The following is a 24,055-nucleotide window of genomic DNA, read 5'->3' on the forward strand; positions in this document are numbered from 1 at the left end:
CAGCCTTGGAGGAGATTATGTTGAGAAATAAAAAAAAAAAATTCTTAAAAACGTTGTTTTTCTTGGTCAGGCCGGAAACTTATCAATCCACCCTCGTACACTGTTTGTAAAATTTGCCAAATTTCCCGACTGGTTGTTCCGAACCTTACGAGAAATTTTATGTTGATTCTTTGATTAGTTAAAACGGCTCGCTCCATTCGGCTGACACGACCAAAAAGTACGTTTACAAAAATAGGCACCAAAAGCAAAGATCTTTCTGGACCGTTACAAAACTTCTAACGAGTACACGTGAGGCTTAACCCTAGATGTTGTTTCACAGTAGAAACTTACAGCTCTGTCAGTCCTCTATATTTTTTTTTACCAGAAGCTGACGACTGTATGTGTATTAAGTTTCATGCTGTTAAATTTTTGGGATGTTTACAAAACAAATTCATAATTTTACAAAACGTTTAACTGAAAAAATTTTTTTAATTATACTGACTCACGCGTGGTCTTAAAGACTTGGACACATAGTTAATGGGAATTTTAGGTCAATAATCAACGAAATTTGAAACAAAAATCACCAGTTAATTTTGTTTTAAAGCTGCAAAAAATGTATGAATTTAAAAAAGGTAGGGATGTATCTGACTATCATGATAGAGTTAAAAAAGTTTTATTTTGATCTTCAATATTATACACTCGTAGCTAGGAGCTACTTAAAAATGAAGGTTCTTTTTATTATAATATTGTATACCGCGAGGGCTGGTTAACTCTCGAAATGAACTCGAGCCGAAAGTCTACTACTGGCATTTTTTAAAATCCTTTTCAACTATAGGTAGAGAAAGAATCTAACTAGGCGAACGCCCGAACTTTGTTCGTCAAGTTTGCAGATCGGTGTAGGACTGTAGGGTAAGGGAAGCGGCTGGATACGTTTCTGATCCTGCTTTGCATCTTAACGGAACCGCAACGCAACTCGGCGATGAACTCGATATCGGGTATTCGCTTACGATAGACAGCCATGGCGACGTCACTCGTGAACTCCATCAGCGTGGCATATGTTGTTGTTTGCCCAGCGACCGTCAAATCCACCTATTTCTATCCTTCACCTGTCACACGTAATCTTTTGCAACTCTCACTTCGACCGATTCTTGTCTTCCTCCAGTTTCCCTCTCATACAGATTACCCATCTACCGTATCTGTCCAGTGAATATGCGTGTGGTGTACCCATTGCATGAAAGGGAGACGGTTGCCCAATATTTTAATTTCCGATTCCGGCAAGTCTGAACTAGAATTGCGGTCAGGGCGATTTCTCGTCTCGTCAAGCTCGCTCCGACAATCAACTCGAATGAGTTAAAAATTCACTGTCCCATAGATCCAAGTTCCAACCAATTCTCGTTATCAGAAAGCCACCTGATATCAAAACTACGGTTTAAGTACCAAATGACAAAAGGAGTTCAATAAAAACCGGCTTCTTGAAATTGATTTTTAATGCTATCATTTTAAATGGCAGATTTATTTATTCGCTAAGCTAAAAGTAACCTAAAAATTAGATTTGTATCAAAATCTTATGACTAATTTTTCCAACTTCAATATTCTTCACATATCCTTGTCAGCCAAGAAAAAGAGCTGTAGAAAATCTTAAGTCGAAAACATAAAAACTAGCTAGAACTGCTAGAAATCCACACATAAAAATTCTACTTCTTCAACAAAGTGAGACATGAAAGTAACGAAACTTTATTTTTCTTGGTTGCCTTCACTGTATCGGCAGAATGTCTAAGGAAATATATTCTTGATATTGACATTGGAATAAGATTTTCAACTTGACTTGACCTGTTGAGAAAACTTGTGCTTTCATGATGGCAAACCTTTCGCAGCGCACATATACTCGCATTATGTAAGAAAGTTCGAAGAAACGCAGGTGATCGTGAATTCAAGACGGGATTATGTACACCGAAGGATCTGCGATGGTCTATTTTCTTACCATAGAAATCCGAAGACGGAGACTTGCGACGACGCAAATTCGACTTTCAACGAAGCTGCTAGAAATTCAATGGTAACCAATTACCAATAATTCATTACCATGAATGGCATAAAGTGTAATTTCCTTTAATATTAACGATTCTCAGGGCTGAAGATTGTAACGAATTAAAAAAGTCTTAATTTTGGTTAATTTGGTCGGATTTCAGAAAATATCCAACTGTCTAGACTCTAGACTCTACAGCGATTCCCAAACTTTCTTCGCTCTTTCTAAGGAGCGGTAGGGCCACCAACCTTAAATTTTTACGACCCAGATGTTAGCTATGCATATAGATTTGAAAATTCTACCTTGAATAAAAAATGAAATAATAGACGTAGCTAAAAACTAAAAACACCGCCGCAATCCTCTGAGCCATATCTCTAGGTGCTTTTTTCATTTAAAAAAAATAATTATTTAAACAACTATATTGTTTATAATTTAAAAAAAATTATTTAACAATTGTGGTAAACAATTTAGAGTTGTTGAGTGAAAAATAACATACCTTGAAGTATCATGAATGAAAAAAATTGTAACAATGCAAAAAAGTTAGTTTAAACATTGTTTTTGCCCTCTCTACATACACAGCCTTACGATATCCCATGGCGCATATGGATTTGATTATTTATCCTTAATTGTAAAAAAAACCAAAAGTCCTAAAGAAAAAGTGAAGATAGTTCTGGATTCTTCTCTGCAATATCTCCAGGTGTTTTTTTCATTAAGAAAATTAATTATTTAAACAATTATATTGTTTATACTTTCTAAACATTTATTTAAAAATTGTAGTAAACAATTCAGAGTTGTTGAGTGAAAAATAACATACGTTGAAGTATCATGAATGGAAAAAATATTTTAAATAATGCAAAAAAGTTAGTTTAAACATTTTTTGCCCCCTCTACGCACACAGCTTTACGATATCCCATGGCGCATATGGATTTAATTATTTATCCTTCATTATAAAAAAAACCAAAGGTTCTAAAGAAAAAGTAAAGATAGTTCTGGATTCTTCTCGGCAAAATCTCGAGGTGTTTTTTCATTTTTTAAACAAATTAATTAGTTAAACAATTATATTGTTTATAATTTAAAAAAAATTATTCAACAATTGTGGTAAACAATTTAGAGTTGTTAAGTGAAAAATAACATACCTTGAAGTATCATGAATGAAAAAAATCTTAAACAATGCAAAAAAGTTAGTTAAACATTGTTTTTGCCCTCTCTACACACATAGCCTTACGATATCCCATGGCACATATGGATTTGATTATTTATCATTCATTATAAAAAAATCCAAAAGTCCTAAAGAAAAAGTGAAGATAGTTCTGGTTTCTTCTCGGCAATATTTCCAGGTGTTTTTTTCATTGAAAAAAATGAATTATTTAAACAATTATATTGTTTATAATTTTAAAAAATTCTTTTAACAATTGTGGTAAACAATTCAGAACTATCTTCACTTTTCCTTTAGGACTTTTTGATTTTTTTATAATGTAGGATAAATAATCAAATCCATATGCGCCATAGGATATCGTAAGGCTATGTGTGTAGAGAGGGCAAAAACAATGTTTAAACTAACTTTTTGCATTGTTAAAATTTTTTTTTCATTCATGATACTTCAAGGTACGTTATTTTTCACTCAACAACTCTGAATTGTTTACCACAATTTTAAAATAAAATTTAAAAATTATAAACAATATAATTGTTTAAATAATTAATTTTTTTTTAATAAAAAAAAACTCCTGGAGATATTGGCGAGAAGAATCCAGAACTATCTTCACTTTTTCTTGAGGACATTTTTTTCATAATGAAGGATATATATTAATTAACAACGTAATTGTTTAAAAAATGACTTTTTCAAACAAATGAAAAAAGTCTAGAGATATGGCTCAGGCGATTCTGGCGGTGTTTTTAGTTTTTGGCTGCGTCTATTATGTCATTTTTTATTCAAGGTCGAATTTTCAAATCTATATGCATCAAGGGGAGACACTTGACTGTCTGTGATGCGGGCAGTCAATGTGTAAGCAAATTACACATTTGTGGCTTCTGACAGTGTTGTATGTATTTTCAATCACCAAAAAGTTGCACTAGAATGTTTAAAAATTTATTTTCTTTTTGGAAAAATACAAAAGACTTTAAGATAATCGAAGCAACCGTATCCTTTTTTTGCATAAGAACGTACGGACTGTGGAAATAGCCTGAGTACGAGAGAAGGTCGTATTGCACGCGTAGCAGTAGCGCCAGCAAATTGCCCTGCTGGGAATGCGGTTGCCTCGATTATCGTAAAATCTTTTGTATTTTACCAAGAAGAAAATAATTTTTAAAACATTCTAGTGCAACTTTTTGTTGATTGAAAATACATACAACACTGTCAAAAGCCAAAAATGTGTAATTTGCTTCAAGAATCATTTCTGAACGTTCCTTAGTTTCGAAGATGACACCTCCCTACGTTTTTGTTATCAACTTATTAAAAAATGATTACTTTTTGCTCTAAATGTCACCATTGTGCACAGAAAGGATCAATGAAACCATATATATTTTTTCAGAATTTTCATAATTATTTTCATTGACTTAGAGCTATTTAATGTTGAGTATTCTGAAATGATAATATGATTGTGGTACTTTTTCACCTTTAATTCGCCAGGAAATAATCGCTAACAATGTACATATTTCTAAACATTTACAACTTATCATAAAGATGGAACCTAGGATTTTTTTCATTTGAGAAAAGAAACAGAAAAAAATGGTAAAATTAGCCCGACCTCTATTCGTGAAAAAATGTCGTGATGTGCTCGTTTTACCGAACTAAGTTATGTATGTGTAATTATAGTAGTTTATGGGTAATGGTATTTGGCTGAAGGTTCTTCAAAAAAATTTTAAATTCTGAGAGATGCACAGTTTTGAAATTTAAGGTCGACTTTTTTTAAATTGTAATATTTCCGACTCTTTTTTCGGATTATAATGAAACTTATGGGCATTTTGTAAAACGAGAGTTGTAATTGTAAAAGAGTAAGAGTAAAAGAAGTTTGAACATTTTCACACCAAAAAAACAACTAAAAACAACATTTTTATTCGGTTTTTGATGAATTCGCTATTTTTTATACTGATTCTTGTACCGCGCAGCAGCTAGGCGGGCAGCAGGAATGGGCATTATATCCCATTACACAATGCATCATTAGAACGCTACAGTCAACCACGTTACTCACAGATTCCACTAATCTTTAATTAGTCATAACTCACGAACTAAGTGAGTATCCATAAAGTTTTATTTTTTAAATGAAAGAAAAAAAGAACAAGGAATATTATTCTACAAAAAATTAAAAATAGGTTAATATCAAGAAGTTTTCGCCTCATATTGTAATCCAAATATTTTTTTGTCACAGTAAAACGACTTTACAACTCACAATAGTTTTAAAACTGTTGATCGTACAATATTTGTCACAGTAGTTTATTGTTCAGTTTTGTACAAGGTATGTGTCTGTACAAGGTATAGGATGAGTTCAGGATCTCCCTGTATAGTACAATATAGTACTAAATATGCTACCCTAACTACAAATTTTTTTTTTTCATTTTATGTTTTCATAATTTTTGGTAACTTAATTTATATTTTAAACATTTATGTATTGCTTTTTCGCACTTTTTGTGGTGTGAAAGGCATTTTTAAGAAAATACGGACCTGCATTTTGAAGGATCTTCGTATTTGACTACCGCGTATTCATTGAAATGAGTAATATATTGAGAGCTACATTTCCATGAATATTAAAAAAGAAAAAGAAAATAAGCCTTCTTCTTGTCTAAATCTCCATGATAGTAGTTTCTACATTATATACGAAAAATAGTAACTGAATTGAGCGCATTCATTTTAATAATGGTTGCACATCGTGGCTTAATCAACTAGTCTGGGTTGACGACATAACATACTCGTAGCAAAACGAGAGGAAGTTACGAAGCGAGGCGAAACTACGTCATCTCGAACTTCGCAGCAAACCCACAAGGGCTTCATATAAATATAAATATAAGCAACGCTGAAAAAGGCCGCGAACATTGAATAACATATTTGGATGAAACGACTAGTTTTTTGCTATGTACAGACCATCTTACCTTTTTCTGACATATGACTTATGTAATTTTTGGTGAATCGTCTGTGAATTTTGAGTGATATTGTAAGTAGCGCCTTTGACATTTTACGTTATTTAATATGGGTGCGTGAGTCGAAGAACTAATATACTTCTATGAATAGATTGCTGCAGTCAGCTGAACTGGCTGCGCTGACGTTGTTATGTACAAAATAAACGGTATATAATTATTTAAATCGATGGTGAAGGAATACGGGTTAAATAAGCAAACTGGAATTCTTCATTATTGTTTACAATTTTGATAACGAAGTATTACGTCGTCCCAAAATTCTTAATGAGTAGTCAAATATTTTTCATAAGCATGGTTAGTCGTCCCGAATTCTCGGAACGACTAGTCCACCCCCTTTTTCAACAATCAGAGAAATGGTTGTCTGACACATCCATTCTTTGTTGATTAAGGAATAGTTGGTCAGAATGTCTGTTCAGATTGACAGATCAGCCAAGCCCGTTGGACAATATGACCATTTAAAATGGTTGGGTGTTCGTTGGCCACTGCAGCTATGAAATTGGACCCTTCAACTATCGAATAGTTAGCGCATTCAACTACTTGGCCAGTTTTCCCAAACGTGGCTCCTTGATCTTTTGCGCTTGTGTCAGTTGAGTCGTTGGCGTCCATGGCATCAGAACCAAGCCTGGCAGCATGACAGATGTTTTGTGTTGCTTTGTCGATATTTCGAGAATTCGCGTCGTGTATTATGATTTTTTAAATATGTTGGATTGAGGTTCCGGAATGAACTGTAAAAGGAGTTCTCACTTTTGTACTTTCTTTACCGTGTTGCCGGTTCAAAAACTACATTCGTACTGAGGTTTACCTACTCTCACCTCGTGATATCGTAGGCGGTCCGACAGTGAAAGTAGGAGAGAGGATGGCCGGCAGGGTTTGGGGGACGGCAAAGCATCCGGTGGGGTGTACGCAAATATCTGAATCAAACAAAATTATATTGGGTTACACTTTCTCGTGCAGAATTAATTAAGCCTTCTTTGACGTGACATCTTGGGCTTTCAAGAAAATAAAAATTGACACTCGGCTCAGCGGCTTTTATTGTTACGTCATACTAACTTCAAAATAATTTATCGACATAATTTTCACAACAAGCCATGTCTTCACGAATTGACATATTGAGGTGAACATCTGGAAAATGAAATAGAAGGCCCTAATGAACTTTTGCTTCTGCTACATGGTTGTGAGTTATTGCAAAAAATATGTCGAAAAATTATCTTGAGGTTAGTGTGGCATGGTCTTAATGTTCTCAAGTGTAAAGCGTTATTTTTTTCGCTCTTTATAAAAATACACAATTCGTTAACAGGGCTGCATGCTCGAGAATCGGAAATAATAAAACAGCATATTATGGTATAAAATTGGAAAGAATTTTATTTAAAAATGTTTCTTTATTACTGTTAAAACTCATATTTTTTGTCCGATACAAAGCTCTTTTTCAATCAGTCTATGTAATCAATCTGTGAAAATCGAAAATTACCTTTCAAGGATGCTGATTCAAATAATATTTACCGCCGATTTAAACGCATCCAGTCGAGTTTTTCCCTGTGCGTATTGTAGGGCGTATAGGCATAGGGCGCATAAACAGGGTTGGTTTTACGATCCATCGAAAATAAGCGAGACGAGTGGTTCCTGGTTCCAACCGTGACGATTGTGACCGGGCCACGATCGTGGCTGATCATAGCCAATCACAGGCCTTGTGTGTTGTTGTCAAGTTTTAAATTAAAAATGGCCCCAAAACCCCATATTTGAACGGAGGATGCAAAAGTCATTCTCATGTACACTTATACAGCGACGGCAATCGTGGCTGAAACCAATGCGCAGAATGCATCAACCGGACCCTCAATTGTAACCATAATCGGAACCTGGAATCGCTCGTCTGAATCCGCCTTCAACAGAGCGACAGGGTAACATTTTCAACAGTTGCTATTCCACACGGCGCACATGAACTCTGCTCACTGCAAACCACCCTCCGAACACAAATCCTGAATTCAGCTCGGGTCAAAAGTAGGTATCATTTTATTTATATAAGACATGCCCACATACACTACAGCCTATACAGAGAGCGGTCACAATGATTGACTCTCCTTTTTCTCCCTCTTCGCTCTTTTTCCTTTGTTCTATAACTGCATTGAGCCGATCACACTGATGTTTGGAAACATACTTCTTTTACACGAGTTTACTTTTATGAGTTTAATTTTTGAAGTTCTCTTCTAAATTCAGTAAATAGAGATATTAGGTTATACATTGCTATCGTTCTTTAAATTTCTGATCTGTTTCAACTTTAAATTATGGTGTTTTATGGTGTCGAGTAAAAATTAAGACAGTTAGATTAGAATTGCTGAAGACATTTCAGCATACGATAATGTTCCAGTTCAGTTAATTATTCGGATAATAATTTTACACATGATACAGGTTAATAGTTAATAGTTAATAGTTAATAGTTAATGTAATATGATTAACATGACAGTTGTTAGCTTTCAGAAAAATGTCTTTTGTTTCGTATTTAGGCATTCTAATTGGTAAAAAATTCTTAGAAATAATTTTAAACATCTTCGGTATTAGCATTAAATAATGTTTAATTATTATTGAAGAGTGACTACAAAAAACTATTTCAATATCTTATTACACTGACGAGACATTTTGTTAGAATAAACGATAAAAATGAATGAGAATTTAGTATAATATCGTTTCAAAATACGGAAAACAGCACGCAGAAAAAAAATGTAATATTTACTTATCAAGAATCGTAAAGGGTTTCTTGTAAGCGTAACAGTATAAACTGCTCTTAATAAGAGGGTGAAAATGTCAAAATCACTTAGCATTTCCTAAATGTCACAATGAAATTAAGGTTAATTCAACGGTTATCCTTAAGTAAAATAAACCTCTATTCCCTCGTATTACATATTGAACGACATGTAAAATCCACTGAACCGAGATTACAATGGTAGTGTAGTGGACATTACCGAAGGATCGGTACATGCTACCGATCCGATCGGTTTGCTTAACTTGCCCCTAAAGTCGTAACGCAATCTATCCGCGCGGAGCACCCGGTGAATTCACGATGCAATCGGCAATGAATGGATTGCATCACCTAAAAAACATTTCTTTTTGACATTTCTGTGACAGTCGTCACATTACTCCATATTCCCACTTTCCAAGTAAGGGGCTTTATAAAAATAATACAATTTTGGATGGCACAACTTATTCACGGATCACGTACACTTGAGAGTTTATTAGAGCAGGCCGTGTTTTTGTTCCCTGACTGTTTCAGCTGACATATAGATATGATGTGAATGCTAGAACTTTTATTGTGTGCCGCGGTGGCATGGTTGCGTATTCAAAAGTCGTTCCCGAGGTCACCACACTCAGTTACAAATGCATTTCAAAATTACTTTACAGATCCCAAATTGTGTAATAAGTGTAGTGGTTAAGACATATTGACTTGCGTACTTAGGTTTATGCGTTCGAATCCTCCCCATTGCGTGCGAAATTTTAATTGTATTATAGGCATAATCACTTACAAATAACGATTAATTATGAGTATATCCGAAAATATTTATAAGAAATAACCGTGTGCTTATTTATTAATTATTTTTTAGCAATACTTTCTCACAATTTATAGTGCTGTCTTAACTGTAGTCAACGCCGACAACATAATTCAGATCTCTTTATATTATTCGTTAAAGTGTCATGATAATTCGTAATTGCAGCATCCAGGAACTGTACAGAATATCGACTGGATCGGTAAAATCTACTGATCCGCAGGTCAGCACCTCTTGAGAATCGGTACTAGTAACCATCATTGATAGTCATACTTATTTGCTTATAATTGTAACGTTTACTGAACTGTCATGTTGTCCATATACGTACTAGGAAGATCAGTAGATTTAACTTGTTTTTCAGTAAAATGTAAGGTTCTTTTTTCTGCGTGAGGATTTGCGTATCAAAAATTAATATAGCGGGTTTCAACCGTCAAAACTAATATTTTTGTTTGAATAAATGGAAAGGATGTTGCATTAACTCTTATAAAACTTGCGATAATTTAAAATTCACTATATTTAAGTTAACAAGCGAAGTTAAAACGATATTCATGCATTTTATTTGAAAGAGCGAAAACATCGTTTGAAGTTGCCATAAAAAGCATATGCACGGAGAGAAATCTAGTTTGAAAACATGGGGATCGTTGTTAGAAATAGGTGACTCAGTCTAAGAAAAGTAAAGCAATTCATTTTCACGTTGGATCATCTAAGAAAGGTTAATGTACAAATATTAGGATTACGAATTAAATGGTTCAGACTTTCAGACTGAACGCTCGTCGCTAGTGTAACGAAAGGTTCGACCGTAGGGGACTGAGTGTAAGAACGCGTGTAGAGTCGGAGTTAGATTAGAGGAACGAAAGGAAGATCGAATTATGAGGAAAGTAAGGAAAATAAACAGATATTCTGATATACGTTTCAAATGTAAGTCAGGCGTTGTAGAATCGTCGTTAGACATTTCAGTAATGAATCTCGAAATAGATGATGTAATATAATGATAAAGTACCAAAAAAATCGTTTACTTATAACTGCATTTTATTTATTTGATAAATTAGGTAATTACACATACGGTCACTTACAAACATTATGGAACGCTCAAACGCTATGAAAAGTCGCACCCGCTGGGGATCGAACACCCTACCTAAACAACCTAAAACCTCTAAGTCTATGCCCGACGCTCCAGCTAATTACGCTAATGTATCGCTTAAATTGCTTAAATTTTGCTGACTAAATCTCAGTCAAGATTTTCGCTGATAAGCATGGGATAACAAAGAAATATTTTTTTTTCTTTTTTTTTCATTTTACACATTATATATGAATAGGTGGATTTTTAAATGTTCCATCAAAATATTTTAATTTAAATAATTTAAATCTTAATAGTGAAATGTTTAATTTAAATATTCTTTGAACTTGTGATTTCTGTTCAAATAGTAAAGCTCAAAAATTTAAGGGATGTATTACTTTTAGATGTATTATAAGTAAAAAATGTTTAAATTTAATTTTCTAGCTTAAAAAATGGAATGATTATAGTTCTATTAATCTTATTTAGTAAAAATGTGTCAATAAAAAGAAAATCAGCCAATACAAAGAATTTATTGGAACACTAAAGTTAAAAAAATTGCTTGAGATACAAAATACTTAAACCTAAAATTAATATCCTAACTTTAAAGTTGCATTTGAACATTGAATCGAAGGCTTGCTGAAATTAAAAGAAATAAGTCTGAAAAATGAAAATATTGAATGGTAAGAATTTTATAAAATTTTTCTAACAGCTTGTATTAATTTATACATTTTTAAAAAGTAAAAGAATGCACATTATGTGATATAATAAATAGTGTAATAGTATAATGAATTGCAAACATAGGTAAGTGAAGTAAACGATGTTAATTAAAATTTTTTTATTTTATTCCTAGAACAATATTTGAAGGTTTGCGGTAATATAATTAGATAACGATCGAAAATGAAATTTTTTGGGAGAGCGAGATAACATTCCGTAAAATCGAAATCAGCCTATAAAGATAAAAACAAAAGTTACTCTCGAGCTTAAGTGTTTCTGAATTAAAACCAAAAAAGTATGATTAAACAAAATTATCCAGTTCCGAGAAATAAAACTTAGCCGTTTACAATAATAAAAGAGACTGAAACAACTTACTCCTTTTAGATATTAAGTTGCTTAATTAGGAGAAAATAAGTTCGATGAGAAAAAGTTAAACACTTCCAAGTAAATCATTCAAGAATCTCCCGTTTCAAATTTTGGGTGTTTTGAAAATCATTTTTAAACAAAGACTGAAAATATTTTTTCAATTTTAAAACATAATGAAAACTTGCTCTCGAAATATGAGGAGGCTGAATAAGAATAAGAAAAGAGTTTATAGAAAAAACTTATTCTGTTGCGGGAAAATAGAGATTTAGTGTGGAGGTATCGCACTGTAACAGTTAGGAAAGTTATAAAAGTGGGTTTTAGTAGAAAGTGAAGACTAAATATTTTAGGTTGGTATTTGATTATAATGTAAAATATAAATTACACGAATGGAAACAAATACGATGCTTAAAAGTGCAATCGAGAATGGCGCGAACTCGTGAACTGTCGTAGTGAATGTAGAGCTACTGCGCTTGCGTGATATTGCTAGTAGCTTTCTGGTACAGAGTCCCAGAAGGCTCGCGGACTCAACGCTATTTGATAATACAAGCGTCTTTAAATGCCTCGAATATTTGAGATTGCACGACGCATCTTATTTCGACTCTAATCTTAACTATACGTATAAATATATTTTAATGACAATTTAGCAAATAAGGTGCCTTTTACAAATGTACTTTATTGAAATAAATAAAAGCAAGATCGATATCAGATTCAATTTTATTAGTCTATTAAACAGTTATTTCTAGATATAATAATGATGTGATCTAGTAATCACAACTTAACAGTTTAGAAAGGGTACCTGTACTCGAGTAATTGTGACTAGCACCATAATAATCTTTAATTTAATACAGCATTCTTTATAAACATTATTTTTCCATTTTTTCCGTGTGAGAATCTCAAAAATCAAATACAACACAAATTAAATACAACTAAATACATAAGCACGCGTGAAATTATTATTTTTATTATTATATACTTAATTTATTCACTACATATATAATCGCACGCTTGAGCGCTATGAAAATCGGAACGGCTGCGGCGAGATTCGAAACCTAACTTACCGAAAGCACTAACGCATTCCCTAACAACTAAACCTCAAGGCTCACTTATGTTACATTATGGAGTATTTTACAAAAATCTCGGCTAAGTGGCGTCGCTTAAAAACTCAGGGCATTATGCTTTTCATTGATTAAATTTATTTGTTATAAAATACATTTTTTTAACGGAACCGATAATATTCTTGCATGAATAACATTCTCTAATTTGATATGTCAGTAACTAAGTATAAAAAACTTGAGTGTATTTAGATGTAATACATTATAAATTGTACTCATTAAATTAATTCTTATTACGTTAGTGGATCCATTTTGTGAGAAAGATTACGTAATGTTTTAAAATCAATGAAAAATAGAAAGAGTTAACTTTTATTTAAAATGTTGTGAATCATAACCTTCCGGCTCGTCCGGGAAATAGCGATAATAATCGAGGAGCATTCTCAAACCAAACCATATATGAAAAATCAAGAATAATAATTTCATAGTTTGCTGTGCGTCTGAGATTTCTGTCAATTTCATATTGACAATATCAATTTCTAAAACACGTTTTCGAGATAATGATATTCACTATTTTTCTTATTCCAATTATTTTTCGAAAACCCAGTAAAAAGAATATCCTTTTTTCATAGTGTTCATTCTTGAAATGGAGAGTCATAATATTTCGTATTCAGAATACTACTTTGTCGTCTTCGTGTTTTAAATACTAGTATGATAATATTAAACTTCGGTACTGCAATACGAATAAGTGTAATAAAACCTCGGTTTCCTTATTTTGGAACAATCTTATACTAAATTCTTATTCATTTAAATTTTTTTTTATAACAGAAGGTGTCTGAGTGTAAGATGCATTTTTCAGTTAGATACATATACTTGTAGTTGAAAAGTCAATGGACGACTGGCAGTTCGTACATTTGTGAAATAATCATTAAAAGTCGAGAAATTAGTCTTTAGAAATAGGGTTACTTTGACTAATAAGCGCGCCAAGGGAGCTCAATAATGCATTTACCTCGCGTTTCGCGCTCGTGAAAGTATCGACAACAGTAAGTTGGTGATTGTGAATTCTCTTTTATTAAAGCTCCTTCGGCTTTAACGAAAACATTCTCCTCACATATCTCGTGCTTCGCACTCGAGTTTATCTCTGCAATTTTATATCATTCCAATAAATGTATATTATTATAATTCGTATCTTGCATTGGTATTAAAAGAGACGAAGTTTCATTATCCCGTTTAAAAAAATGCGCATTCTTTTAGAAAAATTTTGTTATTAAACGTTTTGTTGGAAGTTTTGTCGTTTTTCCACAAACTGAATTTACTCATTTCCAATGTTTTCTTTATGATTTAAACTTTACACATACGGTCTGCTGACCCGTTTTTTAACTTTTAAATTATGTATATATGTATATACATACATATATATTCTTGGAAATGCATTTTTATATTTGAGAATATTTGGAATACTGTGAAAATGTTGCATGAAAAAATGTAACTTTTGGATTTTCCATTATTTTTTATGCTGTCAAAATTTAATTTTTGATTTATCAAGAAATTTTAAAAAGTTGTTATGATATTCTTGTAGGGCATTCAGAAATCAAACTTTTTATCATCTTGCCAATTTTTCACATCGTCCGTTAATCGGCATAAAAGCTACATTTTCGTGTTTTTTGGAATTTTGTAAATGCTATAACTCTAATAATTTTTTATTTTATGAAAAAAGTCATTAGATCGAATATTCGACTTTTTAAATAATATGAATAATCGTACAGAGAATTCTTGAATTTTGAAAAGATGTTCTCAAAAATATTCAAAAGACGCTAACTTTTTGAATTTGTATCTAAAATGGCTGGCTAACGAACTTGACCTTTAGTTTAGGACACCAAAAGAGTGTACCAGAGATGACTCTAATAGAATTATTTTTTCAAAAGTTATCGTGCTGATAGATAGACAGGCATAAATACATACAGACAGACCCACAGCCAAACACATTCGTAAAAACTTATTTTTTTGATTTAGGAGGTCTTAAAACGTGGAAATTTGACAAAAACTGGGGGGGGGGGTTGTCAAATTTTACACATATCTAATACCTTCTCTGATGAGAATGTAAAAAAAAACATTACTAAAAATTTTTTTGCTCTACACTGAAAAAAATGGTTAGTTGCGACAAGAAGCTCTTTATTAGTAGATGTTTTTAGCATTGGCGATAGGTTTTTTAGATTAATCACTCACTGGAAAGGTTTTTTGAACAAAATAATTTTATTGCGGTAATTAAAATTTTTTAAGCGGTGAGAGCACAAGAAAGCTTTTGTGGTTAGCGATTTCAGACAAAGACTGGTGTCTAGCACCGGCTTCGGCGCGAACATACCCGAATCGAAAACCCGAAAAAGCACGAGGCAAACGACGTGCCTGAGTTAAACCCGTAGCGTAACTATTAAAATAAAATAAGGATCTTAAACCAAAAATAATTTTCCTTTTCTTCCATACATAGAAAATAAATCCTAAACATACCGGCCACCTTGCGAGCTTCACAAAAGATCTTAATATTAATCGCACTAATGTTAACGAATAATAAAAGATATACAATTTGTCAATAATAAAGCAAACTCGATATAATCTAGGATTCGTTTGAAGTAGGTAAGACAACTAATTGCGAGATGGGTCGATCAAATTAAGAATGTGCAGTTTTTACATGTACAACTCGAACTACTCCATCTCGACCCGATACAATTTAATTATACGAGCTAATTTCCATTTCGCAGGGGGGAGATTAGCATTTCTTAAAAGTACGAAATCGCCAATTTTAATATTAGGGCGAGAAGAAAACCATTTGGTTCGCTTTTGCAAAGATTGAAGATAATCTCTAGACCGCGAATGCTAGAAGTGTTCTAAAATTCTTTGATAAAATTTCCAGCGAGTCAAAAGGTTCTCTTTTAGATCGAAGACAGATTCGGTAGGTAGAATTTTTAAACCAGTGCCATATAGAAAATGTCCTGGAGTGAGCGCGTCACAACTTTCCAAGTCAGCAGAAATAAGTTTGACAATAATTTTCGTAAATGTAGCTTAACACTACAATCCAGGCTTTGCGCGACTTTATTCCACGACTAGAGCTAGATCGAACGGAAAATGGACCTGCGTAGTCCACTCCCACATGTGCAAAATGATGTGATGGAGAAACTCTAGGAGTTTGTAGACTTCCGATAAGGTAAGTCTCTGTTTTTGCGTTATCGCGAACACATGTGACACAATTTTTTGGTAAAATTGCAGGAGGATTTTGATAAATCAACAATTTTGATTGGCACAACCGGCCACCAAGGCGAACAATTCCATCAGAGTCAATAAATGGATTAAGTTTTTTCAATAAAGATTTAGTCGTGAATTTTCTACCAAATTTAATGGGATCGATTTCTAGAGCAAAATTATGTGCTTGAACGTAGTGGACCCAAAACAAAGAGGATTAACGTATTTCTGGAGCGGATAAAGCTCGAGGCAAAACGACTTTGTCTTTAAAGATTTTTACTGCTCGTGAATCATAAGCAGTGATTCGAATTAGACGAGCCCAAGACGATTCTCTATCGAGCAATTTAGATTGCCAATCATTCTTAACTTTAGTTTTAGTAAGTAGGGTAGCTACAACGTCATGTTTCACAGAATCGAGGATTGGTGTTTTGCACTGAGGCCATTCAGCTGAGTAGCTAGGCAGCTATGTTGGGCCTTCCCACCAAAGAGAGAAAGTTAGTCAATCTTATGCTGAGAGGGCACGCGAAGCGCTATTAGCTGGGTTCTGTTTGAAGGAAACAAGTCTCTACAAGGAAGAGGGTAATTTAGTTTGGATAGTAGAAACGCGATTAGCGACAAAAACTGGCAGAGTAGCTGGCTGCTTTTGCAGTCAACTAAGGACTATCGAAGAATCTGCCCAACAGAAAATAAGCCCTCCAAACCATTGAAAAAAACTGACTACGAATGGAATGAGCCTTGTCAACAGGATAGCAGTACATAGTTCAAGATGTGGAATACCCACAGTCTTGATTGGGGCAACTTTTGTTTTAGCAATAAGAAGTTTAACTACAATGTAACCTGATTCAGAAATGATGCGTGAATAGACAACCGCGCAATAAGCGAGGCGAGATGCATCGGAAAAGCCATGTATTTCAATAGACTTTGTATTGCTACCACAAGAAGTCCATCTAGGAATTGAAATGCGCGATAATGCAGGTAATTTTGAGCGAAAATCATACCATTCTTTTATAAGGTCGGAGGGAAGCGTATCATCCCTATCTAGTTTATGTAGCCAGAGTTTTTGCATTAAAATTTTTGCAACGATGGTAACTGAAGCTAACCAGCCCATAGGGCCATATAACTTCGAAACTGCAGATAATATTGAGCGTTTTGTAGGAATCTTGTCCTGAATTTCATTAATGTGAAAACAAAATGCATCATCTGAAGGACTCCATAAAATTCCAAGAACTTTAAAACCTGAGGAATTATCAAATGGAAACTCTATCACTAAACCGTGATCCGATTGGTCTAGCCTAGAAAGCAAGTCAACAGTGTTACTGAACCACTTGCATAAACGTAGACCGCCAGCGGAAGCGAATTGAATCATTTCATCTCTCAAGGCCATAGTCGAGACCTTATCTTATCTTATTCTTGCATACATTTTTGTAGAATTTTTCAATGGAAATAGAGTCGCTGATTTTTTGGCTCTTCGAAAATACACGCTACGATTTTTGGGCTTCAACCCTTAACGTCAAAAATCAACCCACGTTGATACTTTTTAAACCCTGCTTTAACCCTTAACGTCAAAAATCAACCCCTCTCTACCACGTAAATACACCTTTGTCTGCAAATAAATACGTAAAAATAAAAAATAAAAATTGCAAGAACCGAAGTTGCTAATGGAAAATTATTCGTTTTGCCTTCAACCAGTTGACGGACGCGGATTGCAAGATATGGAGATGAACACATTCCATATGTTACTGTGTTCAGCTCAAAAATCTGAACAGGCTCATCGGTTTTTTCACGCCAGAGAATGCATTGATACTTGCGATCAGGCGGATATACTAATATCTGTCGAAACATATGAGCTATGTCAGCACACAAAACATACCGATGTTGACGCCATCGTAGTATAATAAAAGAAATATCATTTTGAAGTTTCGGCCCTATATGTAGACAGTCATTAATCGAGGCTTTGGTGGAAGTAGGTCTGGATGCGTTAAATACAATCCTTAACTTCATAGTCTGACAGTGATATCGAAGAACAGGGTGATGTGGGATAAACACTCGGAAGGAATCATCATTATCATCATCCATTCAACCAATGCGGGACATGAGACCAAGCAATTCATAATCTCGCATAAAATCAAGGTACATTAAGCTAGCACCTCCGCAATCGAATTTTTGAATTTTTCATAGCTCAGAATTTTGGGCTTTTTTTGGGCTGCAATAAAAATTTTTGGGCTCCTTTACTTTTTTCAAAAAATCAATTTTCTTGTGGAGGTGCCAGCTTAAATTAACCCAGCACCTCCACTTCTTTAAATCACTAAATAATAAAAATTCAATTACACCAGAATTTTGGGCTTTTTTTGGGCTCTTAAAATCCGCAAAAAAAATTTTCCCCAAACAAACCCTTAACTTCCAAAATCAACCCCCTTCAAAAAATTGAAAATTTCCAGTAATTCATTAACGGGATATTTTTGGGCTTTTTTGGGCTCCCAGAAAATACTCACTTCGATTTTTGGGCTCCAACCTTTAACGTCAAAAAATCAACCCCTCTCTACCACGTAAATACAACTTTGTCTGCAAATAAATTTTGGTAGGATTTTTTAATGGAAATAGAGTCTATGATTTTTGGGCTCCTCAAAAATACACGCTACGATTTTTGGGCTTCAACTTTGAACGTCAAAAATCAACCCATGTTGATACTACTTTGTCAAAAAATCAATTTTTCTAGAATTTTTTAATGGAAATAGAGTCTCTAACTTTTCGGCTTCTCGAAAATACCCGATACGATTTTGGGCTTCAACCCTTAACGTAAAAAAGAACCCCTCCACACCACGTAAATACAACTTTGTCTGCAAATAAATTTTTGTAGAATTTTTTAATGGAAATAGAGTCGCTGATTTTTGAGCTCCTAATAAAAATAAACGATAAGATTTTTGGACTTTAACCCTTAACGTCAAAAATCAACCCTCTCTACTACGTAAATACAACTTTGTCTGCAAATTAATTTTTGTAGATTTTTTTAATGGAAATAGAGTTGCTGATTTTTGGGCTCTTTGAAAATAACCGCTACGATTTTTGGGCTTCAACCCTTAACGTAAAAAATCAAACCCTCTTTACCATGTAAATATAACTTTGTCTGCAAATAAATTTTGGTAGCATTTTTTAATGGAAATAGAATATCTGATTTTTGGGCTCCTCTAAAATACCCGATATGATTTTTGGGCTTAAACCCTTAACGTAAAAAATCAACCCCTCTCTACCACGTAAATACAACTTTGTCTGCAAATAAATTTTTGTAGAATTTTTTAATGGAAATAGAGTCGCTGATTTTTGAGCTCCTAATAAAAATACCCGATAAGATTCTTGGGCTTTAACCCTTAACGTCAAAAATCAACCCCTCTTTACTACGTAAATACAACTTTGTCTGCAAATTAATTTTTGTAGATTTTTTTAATGGAAATAAAGTTGCTGATTTTTCGGCTCCTCGAAAATAACCGCTACGATTTTTGGGCTTCAACCCTTAACGTAAAAAATCAAACTCTCTTTACCACGTAAATACACCTTTGTCTGCAAATAAATTTTGGTAGAATTTTTTAATGGAAATAGAATATCTGATTTTTGGGCTCCTCTAAAATACCCGATATGATTTTTGGGCTTAAACCATTAACGTAAAAAATCAACCCCTCTCTACCACGTAAATACAACTTTGTCAGCAAATAAATTTTTGTACAATTTTGTAATAGAAATAGAGTCGCTGATTTATGAGCTCCTGAAAAATACCTGATACGATTCTTGGGCTTTAACCCTTAACGTCAAAAATCAACCCCTCTCTACAACGTAAATACAACTTTGTCTGCAAATAAATTTTGGTAGAATTTTTTATTGGAACACAGTTTCTGATTTTTGGGCTCCTTGAAAATACACGCTACGGTTTTTGGGCTTCAATCCTCAACGTCAAAAATCAATCCCTCTCTAACACGTAAATACAACTTTGTCTGCAAATAAATTTTTGAAGAATTTTTCAATGGAAATAGAGTCGCTGATTTTTTGGCTCTTCGAAAATACACGCTACGATTTTTGGGCTTCAACCCTTAACGTCAAAAATCAACCCACGTTGATACTACTTTGTCAAAAAATAAATTCTTCTAGAATTTTTTAATGGAAATAGAGTCTCTGATTTTTCGGCTTCTCGAAAATACTCGATACGATTTTTGGGCTTCAACCCTTAACGTAAAAAATCAACCCCTCTCTACCACGTAAATACAACTTTGTCTGCAAATAAATTTTTGTAGAATTTTTTAATGGAAATAGAGTCGCTGATTTTTGAGCTCCTAATAAAAATACCCGATAAGATTCTTGGGCTTTAACCCTTAACGTCAAAAATCAACCCCTCTCTACTACGTAAATACAACTTTGTCTGCAAATTAATTTTTGTAGATTTTTTTAATGGAAATAGAGTTGCTGATTTTTGGGCTCTTCGAAAATAACCGCTACGATTTTTGGGCTTCAACCCTTAACGTAAAAAATCAAACCCTCTTTACCATGTAAATACAACTTTGTCTGCAAATAAATTTTGGTAGAATTTTTAAATGGAAATAGAATATCTGATTTTTGGGCTCCTCTAAAATACCCGCTACGATTTTTGGGCTTCAATCCTTAACGTCAAAAATCAACCCCTCTCTACCACGTAAATACAACTTTGTCTGCAAATAAAGGACCCCGCACTAAATGTATGGGAAAATGGCTTTCGGTGGATTTAGCTGAAACTTTGTAATTTTTAAGATTATAAGTGCCGGATGAAATATCCGTAGAAAAAATCCAAAAAAATGGACAGTTTTAGCGCTATGCGTCGCTAAGCATTCAAGATCAGTGAATAAAGCGAATTACAACAGATTTTGTTACAAAAGCGATGTCAACATAGAAATCACGGTTCAGATCGTGGTCTGTCATATTTTCGCCTACACCGTTGACCGTTCTGAGAAGCGCGCTATATGAGTCAATGGTGTTGACTCATATTGTCATTGGTTTGGCTAAACATGTTACTGACTACTTCTTGATTTGTATTTCGTATACAGACATCGCTTGTGTCGCTAAAACTACTAGGATTGGTTCTATTCGCTGATCATGGGCGCTTAGCGTTCGGCCCTCTGGCGAAGGGTACACTGTTATTGTCGATGTGCGCACTAGTTACTAATGTTACTTTGGGTACAATTTCTGTCTTTAAAAAAGGAATTGCTTAGTAAAGTTCAAATCTTGGGCACATAGCGTTTGATCGTTTCGAGAAGCGCGCAATATAACTCATTGGTTTGGCTAAACATATTACTGACTACTTTGTGATGCGTGATTCTTATAGTTGCATCGCTTTTGTCGCTAAAGTTACTAGGATTTGTTTTATTCGCTGATCTTGAGCGCTTAGCGTTTAACCTTCTTGCGAAGAGTAGAATGTTATTATCGGTATGTGCACAGTAGTTACTAATGTTACTTTCGGTACCATTTCTGCCTTTAAAGAAGTGATGAATTAGTCAAGTTTAAATCTTGGGCGCTTAGCGTTTGATCGTTTTGATAAGGGCGCTATATGAGTCAAAGGTGTAGGCGAAAATATGACAGACCATTATCTGAACCGTGATTTCTATGTTGACATCGCTTTTCTAACTAAATCTATTGTATTTCGTTCTATTCACTCATTATGAGCGCTTAGCGTTCGGCACTCTTGAGAACATTATATTGTAATTATCGGAATGTACGCACTAGTTACTAATGTTACTTTGGCTACTATTTCTGCCTTTAAAAAAGTGACCACGATCTGAACCGTGATTTCTATGTTGACATCGATTTTGTAACATAATCTGTTGTAATTCGTTTTTTTCAACTAAATCCACTGAAAGCCATTTTCCCATACATTTAGTGCGGGGTCCTTTATTTGCAGATAAAGTTGTATTTACGTTGTAGAGAGGGGTTGATTTTTGACGTTAAGGGTTGAAGCCCAGAAATCGTATCGGGTATTTTCAAGTTGCCCAAAAATCAGCGACTCTATTTCCATTAAAAAATCCTAAAAAAATTTATTTGCAGACAAAGTTGTATTTACGTGGTAGAGAGGGGTTGATTTTTGACGTTAATGGTTGAAACCCAAAAATCATATCGGGTAGTTTCGAGGAGCCCAAAAATCAGAGATTCAATTTCCATTAAAAAATTCTACAAAAATTTATTTGCAGACAAAGTTGTATTTACGTAGTAAAGAGGGTTTGATTTTTTACGTTAAGGGTTGAAGCCCAAAAATCGTATCGGGTATTTTCGAGGAGCCCAAAAATCAGAGACTCTATTACCATTAAAAAACTCTAGAACAATTGATTTTTGGACAAAGTTGTATCTACATGGGTTGATTTTTGACGTTAAGGGTTGAAGCCCAAAAATCGTAGCGTGTATTTTCGAGGAGCCCAAAAGAGTGGAGGTGCTGGGTTAATGTAAGCTGGCACTTCCACAAGAAAATTGATTTTTTTAAAAAAGTAAAGGAGCCCAACAATTTTTACTGCAGCCCAAGAAAGGCCCAAAAAAAGCCCAAAATTCTGAGCTATGAAAAATTCAAAAATTCGATTGTGGAGGTGCTAGTTTAATATACCTATAAAATCATGATATTTGATAGAAACCTCCTCATCGCGTTCTAGACGTTTTTCTAAATGTAAAAGCAAAGAAAGTGCGATGTCGCGACAGTAGCCTTTAAGGGAAGCCTAACCATATATCGGCCGCTAGAATCTCGTAAATGTGTCTCGGCAAAATGAGCCTCACATTCAAGTTCCTTTTTAGTTAATAAATTAGATTTTGGAATCTCTTCGAACTCCCACGATCGACGAAGGGCATCATCAGTTGCAATATCTGCAGAATGATGCACATTCATGTAATGCGTTTGAATATTCGAAGTTCTTAGAGATCCAGAAAGCATCCATCCAAAAATTGAATTTTTGCGCGACGAGAATTTTCGTTTGGTCGTGACAAACTGTTGCAGAATGCTAAACGTTATTAGAGATTTTACCCCCTAATCCTGAAATGGTAACATTTAACTTTTGGCGTGACAGACGCAACAGTTGAACAATATTTTCAGAAACAAATGTAGCTTCAGATCCTTGATATATTAGCACGCAAGCATGTACACATTTACCATTAGGTTCTTCTATAATTACTCTAGCTGTCGCTAAAATTGCAGGCGGGCGATTTTTCCTGGTTGCATTCAAGTGAGAGGACATCGCATTCCCATTTTCACAACTAGTTTTCGCTTCCAATACATTACAATCTGAAGTCTGCTTTGACTCTTCTAAAAGAAAACTAGAATCATCCTTAACCCGGTGCAAAAGGGAGTGATGCGATTTTTTACAATGAGAACATATCCTTTTGCTTTGACACGCATGTCCATAGTTCTTCTAAACAATTAAAACATCGCGAATTTGATCGAATATACTCGTTGGGTTCAATTAAATATTTATTTTTAAATATAGGACGCGGATAAAGATTGTGCTCCTCTTTGTACAAAGGACAGCTTAGTTTTGACGAATTTTTATGCGCATGAATTTTCTGTCGAGACGACTGCGCAGATGTACTTGCACTTTGATTATCTACTCGTTTTTTAATATTTGAAGTTGCTTCTAGGATTCGAATACGCGTGTCGAGAAATTTATTGAATTATTCGAGAGAGAGAGGATCGCTTAAATCGCACGTGGATATTTCCCATTGATCTCGCGAGGTTTTATCTAATTTGTTAATTAAGATAAAAACCAACAAATTGTTTCCTTCATCGACAGGGCATTTGAGATTTTTCAAAGCAGTCATTACAGTCACAATCACGTTACGCATACTTTTCAAGCTACTCAACCAATCTGACGTAATATCTGGTAATTCCACAATTTTCTTCAAGTATTCGTAAATTAACGACTTACAATTATTATAACGCGTTTCTAAGTTTTGCCAAATAGTCTGAAAATTATCTGCCGTTCCC

The 24,055-nt window shown here is 34.1% G+C and overlaps 2 protein-coding genes across 2 annotated transcripts in view; one reads left to right on the forward strand and one right to left on the reverse strand.

The window, feature by feature from the left end:
• The window catches only part of LOC117170253 (Krueppel-like factor 6), a 491,461-nt gene that overhangs the window by 223,692 nt on the left and 243,714 nt on the right, over nt 1–24,055 (forward strand). The gene's annotated exons all lie outside the window — the stretch shown is intronic.
• Nucleotides 16,733–17,467, reverse strand: LOC117169786. Its single transcript, XM_033356293.1, has one exon. It carries the CDS (start codon nt 17,465–17,467, stop codon nt 16,733–16,735), a length of 735 nt encoding a protein of 244 aa, XP_033212184.1.

Source organism: Belonocnema kinseyi, chromosome 3 (genome assembly GCF_010883055.1).
Source record: "Belonocnema kinseyi isolate 2016_QV_RU_SX_M_011 chromosome 3, B_treatae_v1, whole genome shotgun sequence".
Taxonomy (NCBI): Eukaryota; Metazoa; Arthropoda; class Insecta; order Hymenoptera; family Cynipidae; genus Belonocnema; species Belonocnema kinseyi.